Below are 20,059 nucleotides of genomic sequence, written 5' to 3'. Positions count from 1 at the left end.
GCTCTACAGCGCCGAACCGTCTTTTATTCGGCTCTAAAATAGGAGTATGAATCGGCCCTTAGACGTATATAAAGGTATACTTGCATGTTTTACTTAAGAAAAAGTATCAATACTTGCAATGTAGCAATACTCCGTTACAAGTGAAAGTCCGGAACTCAAAATGTACTTGAGTAAAAGTACAAAAGTATTGGTATCAAAATGTACTCAAAGTACCAAAAGTAAAAGTACTAATTGTAATTGTATACAGAATGTCCCAATTATAGTTTTCAAATGTATAAGAATCTTCGGCTAATTTCAAATGTACAGTATAGGGCTGAAGTGGTTACTGTAAAAAAAAAAGTTAAATATTTGCCTCTGAAATGCAGTGGAGTAGAAGTAAAAGTATTGGAAATTGGAAATGCTCAGGTAAAGCACAAAACCCACAAAAGTGTACTTAAGTAAATGTTACTAGTCTCCACCACTGGAAGTACAGGCCAGACACTGCCTGAGGGCTGTTTGGTTTGGCATCGCCCTGCCTTCTGGACAGAGGGGCGGAGCGGTCGACACCTCCCCCGCCAGGTGCTAAGAGGGCTTTGCAGAGGTGGGAACATCTCTGTCCGCTAACTTACAGGCCTGCTGCTGGGCAACAAACAGACTGAATTCACAACATCTCTGTCCGTTAACTCGGTGGTTTTCAACCTTTTTCACATCAAAGGACCTTTTTTCATTCAGCATTTGAGCCACGGACCGCCATTTGATGACATTTAGCCTCTGCAGACCCAAATCGAAAGAATATTTTTAGGGGTGCACGATTATGAAATTATGACCGATATCCGATCTCCGATTATTTGCTGGGTCATATCTGATTCCGATATTATACAGAGGACCACAATGGAAACAAGCCTATGCCATATGAGCTTAGCCCAAAGCCTGTTAATGGTACACAAATTAAATGTACATTATTACTTTTTTAATAAAAAAATTGCTGGTGAAAACCGAAAATAATAATCTGTATTATTTTGAGACCATTCCGATACCGATATGGCATTTTTATGGCCGATTTGGCACATTCCGATTATGTTACTGATTAATCGTGCATCCCTAAATATTTTGTTGTCGTTGGAGTTTGTCCACAATTCCATGCTTTTGGCAAACGTTGATCAAAATAACAATTCTTCTACATTCTCTAATTGTGTAGATGTCTTGTAAATTAATGAATGCCGACGTTAAACAATAATGTAACTCTTGAGAGCGTAACAATGAAACCAACATTTGGTTTCATTTTACACTCTCGTTAACTTACAGGCCTATAATTATACAACCTGCACAAGGATCAGGGCTTTGTTGTGGGATGCAGGTGGAGCTATAGGGTGGGTGGGCGCACATGCAGGCCCTTTCTATGGCACAGCTGGGTAAGGAAGCAGACAGACTCCTAACTCCCCCCCCCCCCCCAACACACACACACACACACACACACACACGCTGCACGCGCACAGACACACAGACGCACACGCAGACACGCAGACACGCACGCACACACACACACACACACACACACACACACACACACACACACACACACACACACACACACACACACACACACACACACACACACACGCACACACACTCTCTGAGATGATGCAGTATGTTTGGGCTGCATTCTGACACAAAGCAAATACGGTGTAATAGATTGCAAATGAACTGCGCCACGGACACCACCAATTAATCAAAAGGCAGATTGCCGTACTTTCTTCCTTGCTATTGCAGGGGGGAAAAAAGGAGTGAATCGCACCTCCTTAAAATGAATGGATTGTATCTGCAGTTAATTATCATTTACTATACGGGGTCTCTTTGGGATGTTTCCACAGCTTAAGGATATGGCCGGTGAAGTGGAACAGAGAAAAGCACTGCCGTGATGGAATCAGAGATTGGCTTGGTGGTAATTACACTTTCATTGTAGAGGGATCAATTCTATGTAATCAGAGTGCAATCTCACTGAAAATCGAGTGGTTATTCGGGCCACTTTAACATGGAAACTTTACATTTGTAAGGGGACCACACTTGGTCCGTGAACGCAAATCAACTGTTTAATTGTTGGTGAGTGACACTGTTGTATGATGAAGTAGGACTAGGAATTAATCATTACCGAGAGCAAACAAATAAAAGAGGATAATGAGCTAAACCAGTTTGAACTGTTTGCCTGCATGGCAACATTTCTGCTTGATAAATGGCATGCTGTATAGGTAAGAGCAAATACCAAAAGAAAGCCGAGACTGCTTGCATTGATTGGTCCGCCAACATAACCTGACTCCGCCAGATTGCGGCAGTATTGAGTTCACAAGTTCCCTCCTCCTCCTACCTCCATCTGGTCTCTCTCAAGCAGAGACGATGAACCCGATTCAGCGGGGGGGAAATCTGCTACTGCCATAATACCGCCATATACTACAATACAAAGGACTACAATTTGAGTTGTAGTCCTGTTAGGTTGTGTTTACATACATGCGTATGACGTATGCTTCAATACGTCATCAGTCTCATGCTGATCCCGCCTCTAGCTGCCGCTGATTGGTTCGGGTACCTCGTCTCTGTCCGAGAGAGACAAGATGGAGGTAGGAGTAGTGAACTCACTACTGCCACCATCTGGTGGAGTCAGGTTACCACCAACATACGGTACACAGTACTGTACATTTAAAGTCATTGCTGCCTTTGGGGACACTATTCACATCTAGGATTGTCTGTGGGCAATATTGTCACCAACAGGCAGTGGTGGAAAAAGTATACTCAATTGTTTTACTTAAGTGAAAGTATCAATACTGCCGTGTAGAAATACTCTGTTAAGTCCGGAATTAAACATTTACTTGGGTAAAAGTACCAAAGTATTGGCATCAAAATGTACTTAAAGTACGAAAAAGAGTTTAAAAATATTTTTGAAAATAGCAGCTCTACAAGCACACAATGCGTCGCATCGCGAGCTTGTAGATGAGCTATTTTCAAATGAATGAAATGTAGGGCTGTAGTGGTTAATGTATATTCTGTAATAATAATCAAAATCTACAAAGTAACTCAAGTTTTCAAATAAATGTGCTGAAGTAAAAGTACAATATTTGGATCCCGAGATTTATAGTGTACAGAAGTAAAAGTATTGGAAATTTGGAAATACTCAAGTAAAGTACTAATACCTCAAAATTGTACATAACATAAGTACAGTACTCGGTGACTTCATCACACCACTGCCAACAGGAGAGATATTCACTGTGTTTTGACGGGTGCTCGTGGAAGCCAGACGTATACGTGTACTGCTGAGGTCAAGTGGCCTGCATTTCACTCCATGTGGTCCAATCTCTCTCTCTCTCTCTCTCTCTCTCTGTGTGTGTGGGGCTCGCTCCATTCAATCGTATCACACAGAATGCGTATGTGCTGTATTGATTTGTTCTCTGGTCATGTAGGATAAAGATAGACACCCCCCCCCCCCCCACCACCACCACCACCAACAGTACTGCCTGCGGTTAAAAATAACGTGTGTAAATCAAGGCTAGTGCTACAATCACACACCAATACACACACACACACACACACGCACACGCACAATACGCATGTGCGAGCTGCGGTGATGATTAAGTGTCAGAGGTCGTCGGGGATAATTATTACATGGTGACTTAGATGCTGTCCTCTCTCTGACACTTGTCTTATCGTTGACACATTTTTTTCCTACTTCTTAATTTACGGCCTGGGCCCTCTCTCTCTCTCTCTCTCTCTCTCTGGATGCAGGGCGTCTTCAGTATACGTCTGCGCGCAGGCATAAGGGGTGGCAGCGTTTATGGTTAGAGCGCCACCAAAGTTTACAACGTGTCTGCCCATCAATCAAAGCCATCGGAGCCATTAATCATACGGTAAACCAATTACCGTGCCATCGCCCCCTCCTCCCCCGTCCAGCACACGTCACAGTCACGCTGAGCAGAGCCACAGCACGCAGCACCGTATGCCCCTTCATATAGTACGGCTAAACCAAAAGGCACGTTTATGCTTCATTTATAGTCCACTGTGCGACGCTGCCCGTCCCTGGCAGTCCCATGCTGAAAATAACAGATCTAGACAGACTCATAACTTGCTTTGATCCACTTCTCTGCCTGTGTGTTCTCGATGTGATGTCAGTCCAACTTGTCATGCAGAATTTATTATCCTAACTTGTAACTTGAACATAACCCCACATGTAGTAACATCACTGTGAAGTAAGTAAGCCTTGCCAAGCCACGAGGCCCATGGGGCAGGAGCCTATATTATGTCCTGTTTCTGTATAGCGTGAGGTATAGCATGATGTAGGCCTACAAGTACACCCTCTGGATATGATGTACAAGTACAGTACACCCCCTGGACATAACGCTATAGTATGTCGCAGGGACTTACCACCTAGATGCTGAGTGCCAAGCAGGGAGGCACTGGGTCCCATTTTTAGAGTCTTTGATATGAACAGGCCGGGGATCGAACCCCGACCTCCCAGGGCGGACACTCTAAACACTCTAGGCCTCAGTGTGCATGCAGCGTGCGTGCCCGTGTGGGAAGTCTCAGCTTTTGTCAGATGTACTGTAAGGTGGGGGTTGCTCCAAGGACAAAAGGTTAGTAACACTGACCTAAATAAAACCTGGTTATCTAAAGCAAATCATGAGACATGCAGGGTGCTTGAGCGGCGCATATAGTTCCAGTCACGCCCACACAAAGACATACAAATATACACTTCTATGAAAAGAAATGGATGGATTGAACCTTGTTTGGACTTTAACTTTTTTGCAGCCGCCCGTAAGTGCTCTTTGAGAGTGGTTTTGAAGGAGTCTAGGGATTCACATTTCCGGCTGTTGGTTGGGCGTTCCATATTTTAGTGGCATAGGAGCTACATCCTCCTGGTGGGGGCTCCTCGCTGCATGGCAGGTGAGGAAGTACAGGCAGCAGTGACTATAGATGCACTCCATAACAAGGCACTCACACACAGTGAAACTCTAAAGAGATGCCCCCTCAGCCATCTGGCCCTGGAACTCCGGGCACAAACACAAACAGAGCCACGAGATAGAAAACCCATTGGACTAAACCAAATTATAAAACGGCAAAAGGAAAACTATATGACACATTGGAAAGAAGCAACACAAAAGCAGAGTAAACTAGAATGCTATCTGGCCCTAAACAGAGAATACACAGTGGCAGAATACCTGAGCACCGTGACCGACCCAAAACAAAGAAAAATCTTAACTAGGTACAGACTCAGTGAGCACAGTCTCGCGATCGAGAAAGGCCGGCATAGGCAGACCTGTATCCCGAGAGAAGACAGACTATGCACCCACTGCACACAAAATGAAGTGGAAACCGAGCTACACTTCCTAACCATCTGTCCATTGTACCAAGACATCAGAGACACATACTTCCCACAGATTATAACCACACACAGAGATTTTGAAAACATGACCAATGACAAAAAACTCCCATATCTGCTGGGCGAAGTACAACAATGTGCAAACACAGCAGCGAGATTTGTGAGTTGCTGTGATAGGAGAAGGATATCAAATGGAACACAACCACCCTAAAGACTAATTATTGTGTATATTCCTGCACTATACCTGCACCGAGTGACCTTGGTACATAGAATTTGAAGATTCTGACCTTCAAATGTACATCATTTTCGTTTTGATTGTATTGCTGTATTGTTGTATTGTTCTGCTTTGGCAATGTAAACGTATGTTTTCTCATGCCAATAAAGCCCTTTGAATTGAATTGAATTGACTAGACTACACAGAAATGTGTGGGGAATTCGGGAATTGGCATAACAAATTGGCAACTCTATATATTTAGAGAGAAAAACTAAGAAGAAAAAAATTATAATGAGTCAATAAAGCAGTTAGAGCATAGATTATGTTGGTATAACATTATGGATTGAGGTTTCCCCTTGAGCTGCCCAACAGGAAGTGCATTTTATATACCTGGAGGCTGCATTGTACCATTAACAACAACCCCCTCTATGCTGATATAATAAAAAATAAATAAACCAGTCAGGTGATGTTCATCTTTGTAACTGCACAATTACAATCTGAACAGTAGCACAATGGCATTCTCAGACTCGACTCCTATACAGCCTATAATCCAGTAAAGACTGGCCTGTAATTTGGCTTTAGTGGGCAATAGAGAGGGCAAGGTGGTGGAGACCAATAAAACACTCGTGGACAGCTGTGACCGTCTGCAGTGCAGTCTCAGCGGAGCGCCAATGAAAGGCAGGTTGGGCCAAAATGAATCCCATCCATCGCTGGGGAAGGTGACAGCGCCATGCGACGCACTATAGCCTACCAATCACTTTACAGACAGGTGGAAGAAGTGGTCCAGAGACGGTGGTGACGTGATACCGTCCAGGGTTTTCAACAACAAAACCGTCCAGGGTCTATTTCAGACAAGTTCCAATCCACTTTATTTATATAGCGTGTTTCACAACTCGAGGTTTACACAAAGTGCTTTACAGAAAGTTAAAAAGCGAAATGCACTGTAAAGCTAAAACACAGAAACTACAGCGAGGCGAACAAAAAGAACACTTAACAATAACAACAAAGCCAAATAAAAACCCACAGAAACTCTCAAACGGAATTAAAAGCCATGTCGTGAAGGTGGGTCTCAAGGCGAGATTTAAAAGTCTCGATGGTGGGGGGGGGGGGGGGGGGGGGCAGTTTGTTACATGGAAGGGGAGGTCATTCCACAGTTTGCGGGCTATATGACAGAAAAGGCTGGCGGTCACCTCTGGTCTTTAAACGTGCCTTCTTTGTGACCTCGAGATTCATGAGATCAGAGAGATACTGCGGTGCCAGACGGTTCAGTTGAAGTGAGCAGCCATGAACACAGTGCGTCCCATCATGCATGCCGGACTGGAGTTCTGTTCAATAGACCGTCTGCCTGTAAATCCATGCAGCTGGGTGTGTGTACAGTGGATTGGTGTCATAATACAGTGTAATGCCCCTGTAGGGTCAGGACATTATCCCGGGTGGGCGCACTCCAGCCTGCGTAATCGTTATCTGATTGTACTATGAGACTAATCCTGTTCAATTCTGCTGCAGGGGCACAGTAGCTCTGGACACTGATCTTCTCCACATGTAGGCCAGTGAAATCATGTGTTGCAACGACTTATAAGCTCTTTTTACAAAGGTTTTCAAATTATAACAATGATTTTCCCCGAGGGCGAGAACAAATCGACAGTCTTTCATGTCTTGCGTATCTTTCACGTCGAGTATATAGGCATAACTATTGCAGGATGGGCATTTGGCAATGTTACAGCAACTCATCATATAACAGACGCATGGTGGTTTGACATCTAAAATGGCTACCACACCATGGTATGGCCTCCCTCGGTCTCTGACAGTCAGTCACCATGCAGGGAATATTATAAACCATGATGTGCCTCATGACTTTATGTATAAGCACGTGGGCGTATCATTGTGGTGTGCATCATGGCACCCATGCATTCGCAAACACATGTAGGAGTAATCACATACTATGCACTACATACAGTATATTTATACACCCTGTGTGTGTGTGTGTGTGTGTGTGTGTGTGTGTATTCTTGCATACGTACACACACACACACACACACACACACACACACACACACACACACACACACACACACACACACACACACACACACACACACACACACACACACACACACACACACACACACACGTGGGATGTGTTTGCTTTCGCATACATTCACAATATTCATCATTTCATTTCCTTTTCTAAATGCATGCTGTTTGCAAAGCATGTGATAGAGACACACACACACACACACACAGTAAACATCCCACAAACAAACAAACAAATAAATAAAACAGTCATCGTACAAATGTTACGAACACTGTACATTGATCTCAGAGTTAATCACCATAAACCTAAATAAAACGTCTGGGTTTCCGAGGCTACCATAAACCATAAATTTTGGGCATGTTTAATAGCAGATGTACAGTACATCGAAACGTGTTGCGATGTGCAATGTTGACAGACACATTCGGACCGATTAGGAAACATTTTTTTAAATAATAACAGAGAGCTATCGCCTTCTACGTCAGCTTGTACTTCTGCTATTTATTTATATAGCCATGGTAACACATTTTGCTGGGGACCCCCTGGATCGAACCCCTCCACAGACCCTTGGGAGTCCCCTGACACCAGTCTGATAACCACTGGTGGTCAGGTAAACAATACGCCTGGTGTAGAAAAGAGTCATCCCTCCCCCTGGCCTACTAATGGATTGGACCCACCCACTTCCTGCTGTAATCTCCAATCAGTAATCTCACCTGCTCTCACTCACACCTCAATCAGTGGCCAGCTATATATATACAGCCTGAGTGCCTTTCCATGTAGTCATTGTTTGTCAGCAGCAGCAACAACAACAACTCCACCACCTGAGAGCCCTCTGTCCTGGAGGCCCAGGCCTTGGTTATGCGTCATTGAAAGTGAGTTCAGTTTGTGCATGTACATTTGTATATTGCATTTTATTGGTTATTTGTGTTAAATGTAATCTTTATCTGTTTTCCTGAAACTCTAGCGAGTGGAACTATAGCCCCCATGAGCTGAGTAACGGAAGCTGCCATTTCCGTTCACGAAAATATATTTTTAAATATCTTTAGAGCTTTTTTTTTTCTCCTTTTCTGCTAAGCAGCAAGCTATATATGCTTAGATGTTTTCTATTTATATTTGGATAAATGTGTGCAACTGTAAAGACGAAACAGAAGTGGCGAGGAGGCTCCACTTCCGCTTTATCACTTACTCATGAGATCTCTTCCGTTGGCCCAGACTGTATGATGTGGAGGCAACAGTCTGGTAACGCGAGAATACATTGAAGTTGATCTCCTCCTTTCCCCAATTAATCCAAAAATAGTGTGAATACTTCCCCAGCCTTCATAAGAATAAACTATTAGTCTTCTCCCATGTGTTTGTCAATCTTTGTCGTTGTCAGCACTGCACACGTGTTGACAACGGAATGTAAACAAAGAAAGCCGTGTGTGTCTGCTGTGTCACACCACAAGTGGTGACCTATTGAATCCTGTAATGATTCTGATTAGAATCATTACGCAATCACCACAGACTGCAAAGCATAATGGGTCACTGATGTCCGTGTAACACTGTGACACAACTTCTGTAAGTTCTGTTGACACAGACAAAGAGCTCATTCATTCAGGAAACAGCGCAAAATGTGTCAGATGGATCCGTTTTCCTTTGTGGCAACAGAAAAAACAGGGAAATATAGGTTTTAAATGTAAATAGTAAAACGCAATTGTTTTTGGAAAAGGTAACTAGGTAACGGATTACTCTTAATTGCAAACTAACTTGTTAGATTACTCTGTTACCAAATAGTCCAAATAGTAGTGAAAATAGTCCCCAAAACGACTCAAAGTCTTAGGAATTAATTATTGTGTGCATGGGTGCACAAACTGCACATGCAGTGCTACAAGTTTAAATGCCGACGAGGTCACTCTGCTAACCGATCTATAGGACCGATCTATGGCTGTGTATTTGGAATACATGAAACGATCTTATAGACATTCTAATTTAGGGCTATTAGAATATTCATCTAATATTCAATATTTATATGTATCCACCAAGTAAAACCAACTTACAGTTATTTGAATTAAAATATATTTGTGTGCTCGTGCTCCGGACAAGTGACTTTTGTGCCCGGACAAGTGAATGGGAAATGTATACTTGTCCAAAGGACAAGTGCCTCAAAAATGTAGATTGTCCTACGACTGTGAAATCACATCATCTCCTGCCAGTAGTGAAGCGTGTTAGAGCAGTGGTTCCCAGACTTTTCAGGTCGAGACCCAACAGAGAAATTAGACGTTTGCCCGGCCGGGACCCAACAGTGAAAATAGCAGATCTACAAGCACACAACGCAGCTATTTACACTATGCTTCTTAAAGGACCACTTCACCACTGATCAACTTATCTTCATATAATTGGTCCTCACTAATTCATGATAAAATGGCAAAATAATTAAATAAATACATCTAGTTTGTCTGTGACCCACAAAGGGACCCCGACCCAGTGTTTGGGAACCAATGCGTTAGATTAGATCACAGTGGGAGTAGAGGGGACCCCGACCCAGTGTTTGGGAACCAATGCGTTAGATTAGATCACAGTGGGAGTAGAGAGGAACTGTCATTACGATCGCAGATTACTATGAAAATCTGCAAAACCTGTAAGTCAGTCCGTCCGTCACACCAGCATATATGGCCGTCAGTCCGTCACGCCCCGTGACACGCTCCATATATGGCCGTCTCTGTATATGAAGATCACGACACCGACCTCATCAAACCCTGGATAGCCATCCATGGAGAAGACTGGATCGTCACCTAGATCTGCGGCCAGCAACTCTACATCTGACCTCAAACCTCAAACCCTTAGATCTCCATATTTGGAGCTGACCTGTTCTGACATTCCATATGTTGATCCCTCCCCACATGTCCTTCCTCTTCGATGTCTCCCTTTTGACTGATACCTGTCCATTAAAACTCTAGAGGGCCCGCCCAAAAGTTATTAGCGCAGCCGCGTCCGGCAGCCGGCGAAAACTAGAGTTCTCAACAGTCCTGAAAATGAAGGCCTGGCCCTACTTGGGCCCTATCTGGGCCCTAACTGGGCTGGCCCGATGCCCCGCCTGGTCTTACTAGGTAGCACAAATGTTACGCCCTACCTGGCCCAAAAACTTTGATTAAAAAGAGTCCATATATGGGCATTCCCAGACCTGTAGTTTCAGCGACCTGTAGTTTTCAGGGCGTCTTACTGGTTTAAACTTAGTTGTGTACAGGTGACATGCACCAAAAATGGCCGATCAACAAGCTCACCACCACACACCGCAGTGCGAAGTGCTGTGAAATTGTAGATCAGGTATCTACAAGCGTGATAAGTTGATAACCGACGCACAACTACGTATAACTCAAGACCTAAAACAAGGCAACAACAACAAGCTCAATCTCCACACTATACTTTTCTATGACAAAGTTTCAACATAATCTTACAGGGTCTTACTGTACCTACAGTACGGCCTTGAAGGAGAGAGGAAAACACATGTTCTCCATCTATTATTAACCACCGTTCATGCCTTCTCAGATCAAACACTGAGGTGAATTATGTATCTTAGTAGATATTTTGTCTCAGGCCTGATAAGAAATATTAAACAAAAGGACTGTTTTGTCAGTGTCAGCGTCCAATTCTCTAACACTTTCAGGGCTTTACATTGTTTAATCCAGGGTTCCACCGCACGTAACACGCTAAACCCGCTATTTGTTTAATGCGTTTAATTCGCCGTTTTTAAAATAATTAAAAAGAAACAACGGATTTGTCCCGGACCTGGTGACGAGGCCGTCGCATAATGATGACGAAACCGGAAATCAAGTCATCCTCTGGGCTGCTAGGGCTTCTGGGAAATTGAGCCCAATGCAAGTGGACGGGCCATTTGTTTAGACTACAACATGCTGTGCACTGTGGTTTAGTTTCGCGTTGTCATGGCTGCTGGTGCATCTGATCATAACAAACCAACGGACCATTTTTTGCCGGACTTTCGTGGTTGAAAGCTGCAAATACTTCAGCGTATGCTCTAAAGGTGATAAAACAATCTCGGCAGCGTAGAATATTGGATTAAATAGCGGGGAACGTGGGTTACGCAGAACTGTTGAGTGGTTCTCAAAGTTGGGTCCAGGGACCCCCAGGGTTGCTTGACGGGGTTAACCCACTGGCAACCAGTGAACCCCCCCCCACAGGGAGTGCAGTGCCCGGTATATCTCTATATGGAGCTGGCTTGTTCTGACATCACAACACTTCATATTTGGGCATGCCTGACACAGAACTCCATAATATATAGGAATAAAGGGACACAGAGAGACAGATACAGAAATCTCCATATATGGGCATAAAAGGGACACAGACAGGTGAGTGGAACGGGTACTCTGACAACGGGTATTGCATATCCGGGTGGGGCATGGATCTCCAACTTCCATCGTTACCGACTCGGCGCTCTCCAGCCGGGCACCGGTCTAGTTTAGAATAATCTTGAATCATATCATATCAATTTGGGGGTCCTTGACATGAACATGGCTGAGAAGAATCACCGCTCTATTATACCTTGGCCGCCCCCTCTCTCTTTCTATCATACTATAGCCATTTTGGAGCCAGAGGGCGGCACTGTAATGAAGATGAATGCCACAGATTAGCAGCGAGTGCAGCATGTTACACCTGGCTGCGAGCTCGGGGAGGCGGCGGCGGCGGCTGCTCTCGCTAACGTCCCAGACAGGACGTACGGCGGAGAGGAGAGGCGGCCTCCAGGGCCCCATACATCAGCAACGCACATGTTTACCGAACGAAGTGCACCGTCGCTCATGCCTCGCCAGCCCAAAGCACCTGCATGGTGAAACACCTGGCCCATTCTAACAGCTTTATTAAAAACAAAGTACGCAGTGGAACAACTCACTTGAACAGAACCGCCGTCCGTCACAACTGTTGTTTTATTGTCTGCAAATCAATAAAAAGATTTGTAAAAAAGAAAATAATAATGAAAAAAAGGAGAGCAAGAAAAAGAAAGTATGCTTGCTGGACATACAATTGAAATGTTGTAAACGTTTCACCGTTCATCTGAGAGGCTTTGTTGATTTTATGTCCAGTGTTCTTTGTTGGTTTTATGAAAGCTTTTACATAGGACTATACAGTAGACTTCCTCATAGTCATTCCACTCTCTGTGCTACAAAGTTCACCATCATATGGGTTGCAGCATTCCTTTTCGGATTTATGATCCGGTTGGGAGCAGATGATATCGCTATTGTTTTGTATAGTCATCAGGCAGGAACAATCACCCGGAACTTCCTTTTCCATCAAACCGATTTTTCTCAATAAAAGCCGCAGGCTACGAGAGCTTTTATTGTTGTTCTTCCGGTTTGAGGGAAATGAAGTTCCAGATGATTGTTCCTGCCTGATGACTACAAAACAATACTACAACATGACGATTGACGACGTAGCGATATCATCCGCTCCCGATTGACTAGGCTTTCCTCCGAGGTGGCAAGCCTGGTGACGCAAGGTTACCAATGAACTGGTACAGTAATGTGTGCAGGTATACACTGGCTTCCAATATGCGTACATGATCTAGTGTTTTATTAGAACACTTCAAGCCTCGGGACATACTGTACAATCTGTCCCTGGAGAACTTTTTACTGAAGCTAATGTATCCTAAACTGGGCCAATGGACCTTTTATAAGTAATTATATAGCACTTTCTGGGGTATGTCAAAAAACTGACTTTGGAGAACAGTATTGACTGACAATGTCTGTGTCTTCAAGTTAGAGGAAATACAAAAAAGAAAGCATGCAGTTTGACCGTATTAAAGAAAAGCGCATCACTATGAATATTTATGTTCTGAAGGCAGCTGTGTGAGATATGACAAATTAATCCCACGCTTATGTAGCTGTGAACTTTATAGCATTTATTATAAGACATGCTAGAGGTAGTGCAAAGACATGTGCAAATCTATTATTATAATCTACTAGTTTTGTGTAAGTGATTTTTCTGCCACTTGTACTTTACTTTAAAGATGGAGTGCCACCATTTTTTTCCACCCTAAAACATGATCATCAGGTATTATTACAATATAAGGGGGAAGAACTTTTTCCAAAAAGTGTACAGTATTTGTTAAAATCATGCTTTTATGTAGACACGCCCACCAGTTCATTAAGTATGCCTGGATTGCCTGGTGGGTGGTGATCCACCTGAACTGAAGCCCACAGCACCCACAGCTGTAGTTGTATGATAAAGGGGGAGGGGTTAGGGGAGGGGCTGATAGTGTGGTGTCACTATATTACTGTTTACTTCATTGGCCCGTTTGACTGTCAAGGGTTCAGCCTCCAGGAAGAAACCCTAAATACAAAGTTATTACACCATTGCACATAAAAACAACTCCAGGGTGTCTAATGAAGTACTGTCACCTCATAGACACATGAAAAACTGGAAAAATACAAAAATTGTGGCACTCTATCTTTAATACTGTATGAGGTTGTTTAAATACAAGATATACATCCTATATATACATAGTACTTATTAGTACTATTTAAGAACTTGGTAAGCCATTAAACTCCCCAGTCCCCGCATTGAAATTGAGGCATTATTACCTTTCCTTACTAACAAAAGTGTTGACATCAGTATTTTGTGATCTATAGTGACAATATGAGGCTTAAAGAATAAGCTAGTCTGACTCTCTCTCTCTCACACACACAGTCAGCGCAGCTACACCTTAGCGCACAGCCGTGGACAGAAGAAGCTGACGCGCAATGTCATTCCGGCTTTTTAGACAGCTGGTGGATGGAAAAGAAGCTCCACCCCCGCGGCTGACTGACGCGGAGGAGAGCGTTTCCAGGAATCTGTCCGTCGCGTCAGTGGTCCCGATCATAGACTGCAACGGTAGCCACGCCTCTCAGAACATACTCGACTTTATGGTCATTTTTTTTTAATAAATGGGACCATAATTTTCCAAAAATAATATTATGACATGAGAAATGAGACTAAACTAGTGACTGGAAGCAGAAAGTATTCATGACCATTGACCATGTTTATTAAGGTAATACAGTCCTCTATGGAGCTATGGGGTTTTTTTGGGCCCAATGACAGCGCCACAACAGGCTATTATGAACTTTCAGGAAGTCAGGATTTCCTACTGGCTTCAGACACTATTGGCTTCACGGCCCCCCTGGTGTGCACACATACACACACACGCGCACAGTCGCACACGCACTATTTTTTGATTGATTGATTGAATAATACTAACATTTAAACAGCACAGACGTACGGTAAAACACGTGGGCTAAAAGGATAACACAATACAGCCGTGGGGACTTGTTTCCATGGCGGCCCTATTTCCTGGAGTGAGGCTTCTGGGTGTCTCCGACTAGCAGTGAGCAAAGCAGAGTTGGGGTGGTGAGGAACATAGTGTGGGAAACCCCCTTTCACTTTAACACAGGTTCTGCTCTGGGTGCTGCTGACGGCATGAACAGAAACCCTCGCCCACCCGTGTCCACTTTAAGCTGTGTGTGTGTGGGCCGTCACTGCCAGGGTTACAGCAAATCACACTTTGTGTTTTCGTTTGCATTAAGGACAGAGGGAGTGCTTCAACCGTTTGCAGCCTTGCTTGCTAGCTGCCTGATTACCAATAACCCCTCAGTTAAGGGGAGACAAAATGTGAGTCATTCTGGCACTTTGTATTAATTGAGCTACACTGTACAGTATGTATGCTGTGGCACACAATATTACGTACTCTGTGCTGTAGTTTCATGGATCCAAAGGAAGAAGAGGCCTGTTGTGTCTACTCAGATGAAACACTGTGGCGCGGATTAACAATTCACCAGATGATGTTTTCAGGTGGTCTGGACTCTGTCTGGGCACTTTTGTTTCCCAGTTACTAAATAATGTTTTTGCGAAGATACAAGCCACACATACAAGTCATAGTTAAAATGAACATATTATCCATCCTCTATGTATAAATAGTAACTGCAGACAGTAGCAACCAATTCACATACTGTACAGTACTGTATATATTGTACACTAGTGAAATGAATGGGGCACATTCTATGTTATGTTATGTCAGTAATGACACAATGCCATTCAATAGGAAATCCATTGCATGTGTCATGCGTCATTTAAAAGTCATTGCAACGTCGATGGACAATCTATCGTCATATAAAAGTCAAGTCTCTATCATTTGTCTCACACTTGCCAGGTAAGCTGCTCCCAGTGCCATTAATTTCAGTGTGGCAGATGGACGATGCCTCTCCTCTCTGTTCCTTTAACCTTGAAGAGTTTAGACCTGGAGGGCTGACAGGGGAACCTTGAGCAAACCTTTAGCAGCTGCTCTCTATCCCTATGCTCAAGATTCAAAGCCAGTTCAATGCTGGTCAAGACTGACAAATGACCTGATGTTACAGTAATGGTCTAATGGACCACATGGCCAGGACCGACAACTATGAGAAGTTTCAAAGACCACACATCACCACACCTGTCATGAGAAATCATAGAGGGCATTCTTAAGGCCTATTCAAACTCCAGTTTTAGGTGATAAGGTGACCAACCGAAAACTAGGACATGACGTCACGCCGCGGTGGTAAGCCACTCACCACTCACCCTATGTAGCACATCTCTCTGTTATTACTAACCAGTCACCTTATCACCTACGACTGGAGTATGAATAGGCCTTTACTGTTACTGGTGCTGTCAGTGCATTTTAATGCAGTAATTTTTTATGTCTTGCAGTACATTATTATCTTGACTGGAGGCCTCAAGCCAGCTCAGAGTCCGACACCATGACCACTCATAGAACCTCATAGCTAGAAGAAGATGAGCACATTTGTAACGCTCCATGACATCAGAAGGTTACAGCGCCGCACTCCGAGTCAGCACCCAACGCCTGCACTGGATGCATGTCACGAGACAAGCCGCCTCTGTTTGACAAGACAGACATGTGAGGTCATCTTGAACCTGCACACAGGAAGTGTTCGTGTACTTTGACACCTTATAGAAAACTCTGAGCACAGCTATAGGTCAAAGGTGCCATGACAAGCACTGTAAAGAGCCCCGACAGCCCTCACTCGCTCCCTCGCCCATCATCACAGAGAGGGATCAGGCTGGGAATGGCCAAATCTAATTCCATGTTTTTTCGCTGGCAACCCTGACGAAGGTGCTGACCGAAACCTTGACCTTGTATAATATGTTTGTAAATGTGCAGAACGGTTTTCCCCCCCTCTGGCACCATAGCGTGGGTATGCATGCACGCAGCAGTTGTGCATGAGCCTGGTGATGATCTCACACAATTCACTGTTTGAAATCAAAACCAAAAGAAGGCATCACCGAAAGGGGAGACAACATCGATCGAGAATGTTTACGTGGCACATATCCAAGGAGTTGCGCTCTTGTACACCCGCTCAGGCCTATTAATTGGGCCAGAACATTGACAGTGCGAAATAAGGGCCTTTCATGCTGCAGTGCTTCTTAATTGGGAAAAAGGCGCTGAAGCAAAGTGGTTTTGTGTTTAAATGCAGAAACAATGTTACCATCTGGGGAATTTAAGTTGTGGGCATCGTAGTAAAGGGAAGATATAGGTGACTAGTGTGTAGAGGTGTTTTGGGACCGATCCCGATCACCGATTGTTTTTCTCACGATCGGCCAATATACCGCTCTTGGGGGAAATTTGAATATTTCCAAAATTATGTCAAAACCCACGTCAAAACTGTCCCTGCAGTGTGTGGGGGGAGGAAGGGTGGAATGTTTAGGCCTGTCCCAAAGACGCAAAACGATATTATACTATATATCTGATTGCCGATCACTGATCGAGTCATTTGGAGTGAAAATCGATCGGTGCACCTCTACTAGTGTGTGTACAACAGAGCATGACACATGCTTACCTTCCAAGCAACATGTTCTCCACAAGCCTGAATGGGTCATCACCTCCTCGTTCTTCTTACTGGTCTCGTTCTCGTTGGTGGACTTGGACTTGCAAGTACCGCGCGAGTACAGCCAGTAGTCCGTGCCGACCGCAATGGTCATGAGACTGAAGGCTGCAAAGGCGCCCACTGTGGTCAACAGCATTTGAACTCCGCGGTCAAACAGGCCCATGTTTCCGCATTCCATGAAAGGGGGACCCCCTTTCCTCTTGATATACAGGAAATAAATATTTGAAAATTTACGGGACCAAACCAAATTTAAAAAATGGGATATATTTGATCGAAAGGAGGGGGAAGTAGGAGGATGCGGTAGGAACCTTATGATTGCGTTTGGGTGATGACCAATTAAAGAGAAATGGGTTTTATATTACAGGGTGGTTTGGGGAGGAAGACGCAGTATGTCTCTCCTCCCTGTTGGATTGCTGTGGTTCGCCAAAAGACAGAACTTCAGGTAGGCTATATATATATTAGGCTAACAGTCTTTAAAAGCACTAGGCCTATAGTAGTATGCCTTCAGCTGCAGACCAAACCTACCTGGCTACTTGGTAAGCCTACTCTTGACAGCTGCAGCAAAAGCCACAAATGTGTATAACAGGCTTCTCAGCTATAAAGGATTAATAATAGTCTATATTAGCCTATAGAGTGGCAGAATGTGTCCTATAATGGAACTGAGATAACCGAGTCAAGCTTTGTTCTCTAGGCCTGCGAAAAGAGGCAACCTGTTTCTTGACTTTTAAGGTTACAGATAAGCACCATTCTATGGATGGCGCTGAATTAACATGAGCTCAAATGGATGGAGAAAGGGGGGTGGGGGTGATGTTAGATTAATGGCAAGGCTTATGGTACAACAGTTTCCCCCAGTAAGTCAATATGTCTGTTAAAATTAGTTACAATTACTTTTCTTATAGCCTACCGTGTCACTGCATTTATATGTGCTAATACGATTTAGAAATATAGATATATAAAGCTATCCTATTAGTCAAGATGGAAAAACAAGGAGAATAACCGGGAAAGGAAATGAAGGGCAGTGAAATCTATCATATTAGTGCAAGAATAACAAGTAAATAAATAGAATAATTCAAGTCCCTCCGTCAGGAACGAAAGCTGAGTTCTTTAGACCTATTATGAAGTAAAATATTGTGGGATATCAATTTCACAAATCAACCTGACATGACATGGGGGGGAAAAAAACAATCTCAACGAATAAATAAATACATTAGGAGGCTAAACAAACCGACAAAATCAAGTCAAAATTAAATAAATAAAAATTAACAGCTATAGATTTCCTTTTTCCTAAAATTTTGGTCCCCAGTTTCCATATGTAGCCCTTAGCTCTGTGAAGGTTTCCGCCGAAAATGGGGATCTGCGGATGGAATGGGTTCCGTCGACGTTCCGGAGAGGAGAGAGGGGGGCATCCAGTAAGGCAGACCGACCATTACTCGACATAGAAGTAATGGGAAGAGATGGACGAGGAGGAGACGTGGATGCAGCCACCAGAACTGATCCTTCTTTTCCGTGCTGCCGCCGCCGCCGCTGCTGCTGCTCCTTGAATATCCAAATTCACGGCGGTAATATCACACCCAGGGAAGTCACAATCGTCCCGCTTGCATGATAGCCCTTGCGCCATGAAACAGGGGAAATGATTTGATGGAGCACAAATCAGGCAATCGAGGCAAAAAAAAGAAACCAAACAAAAACGTCAACTGACCCGAATGTTGCAAATATCCTTTTCTCCTTATACGCTAGATGTAGGCTACTATAGTCTGACGAGCGGCGGAGCTATAGGTTTGGGTGTAGGAGTGTGCTGCTTAGAAGAAGATTACACAATCACAAGCAGAGAGACCGACTGATGCACGCCACGCCAAACCAACACAGCACAGATCTCCACGGAGCGGGTTCAGCTTGTGTTGTGCTGCGTGCGTGTGTGCTTGCGTGCGTGCGTGCGTGTGTGCGTGTGTGTGTGTGTGTGTGTGTGTGTGTGTGTGTGTGTGTGTGTGTGTGTGTGTGTGTGTGTGTGTGTGTGTGTGTGTGTGTGTGTGTGTGTCTCAGGATGTCAGTGTCAGCTGCGCTATAGTAGGCTACATTCAGTTTAGCGTCTCTTCGCGGTGTCAGTGTGCAGTCTGTGCAGGGAAGCTAAATGTAATAATTCTGCAGTTAGTTTTCCTTCACTGACAACAGGCCCGCTGCACGCTGCGCTCTGCCAAACCAACGCTGTGCGCAGCATAATGGACGCTCGCACTGTAGCTGGAGAGATATTAAAGATTTTAATTCCATTTCTGGAGTGGAGGGGCGGAAAAGGAGGGACTCTCTCTCTCTCTCTCTCTCTCTCTCTCTCTCTCTCTCTCTCTCTCAAGGGTTTAGAGATGCAGGCATTTGGCATTTATGTGGAACATTCTCTCGTTTTCTGGCACACTTCCGGAGGAGGTATTCTTATCAATACATTTGGGTTTACTCTCTAAAGGCCACCTCACTCCTCTTTGGGCTCCTTTGCTCTTGGCATCTGGTGGAAGACCGTATTAATATCATCTGGTGGAAGACCGTATTAATATCATCTGGTGGAAGACCGTATTAATATAATCTGGTGG

General features: G+C 44.1%; 1 protein-coding gene across 1 annotated transcript in view; it reads right to left on the bottom strand.

Moving 5' to 3' along the window:
• Window positions 1–17,661, bottom strand: part of cacng2a (calcium channel, voltage-dependent, gamma subunit 2a) — a gene marked incomplete at its 5' end in the record, with an annotated part of 87,522 nt that extends 69,861 nt beyond the window's left edge. Inside the window, one exon of the mRNA XM_083780657.1 lies at window positions 17,436–17,661. Within this exon, the coding sequence (XP_083636783.1) occupies window positions 17,436–17,661 (226 nt within the window). The remainder of the gene's footprint in view (window positions 1–17,435) is intronic.
• Window positions 17,662–20,059: the final 2,398 nt, after the last annotated feature.

Source organism: Protomyctophum parallelum (genome assembly GCF_964188405.1).
Source record: "Protomyctophum parallelum genome assembly, chromosome: 13".
Lineage (NCBI taxonomy): Eukaryota > Metazoa > Chordata > Actinopteri > Myctophiformes > Myctophidae > Protomyctophum > Protomyctophum parallelum.
This window is presented reverse-complemented; position numbering and strand designations above follow the sequence as displayed.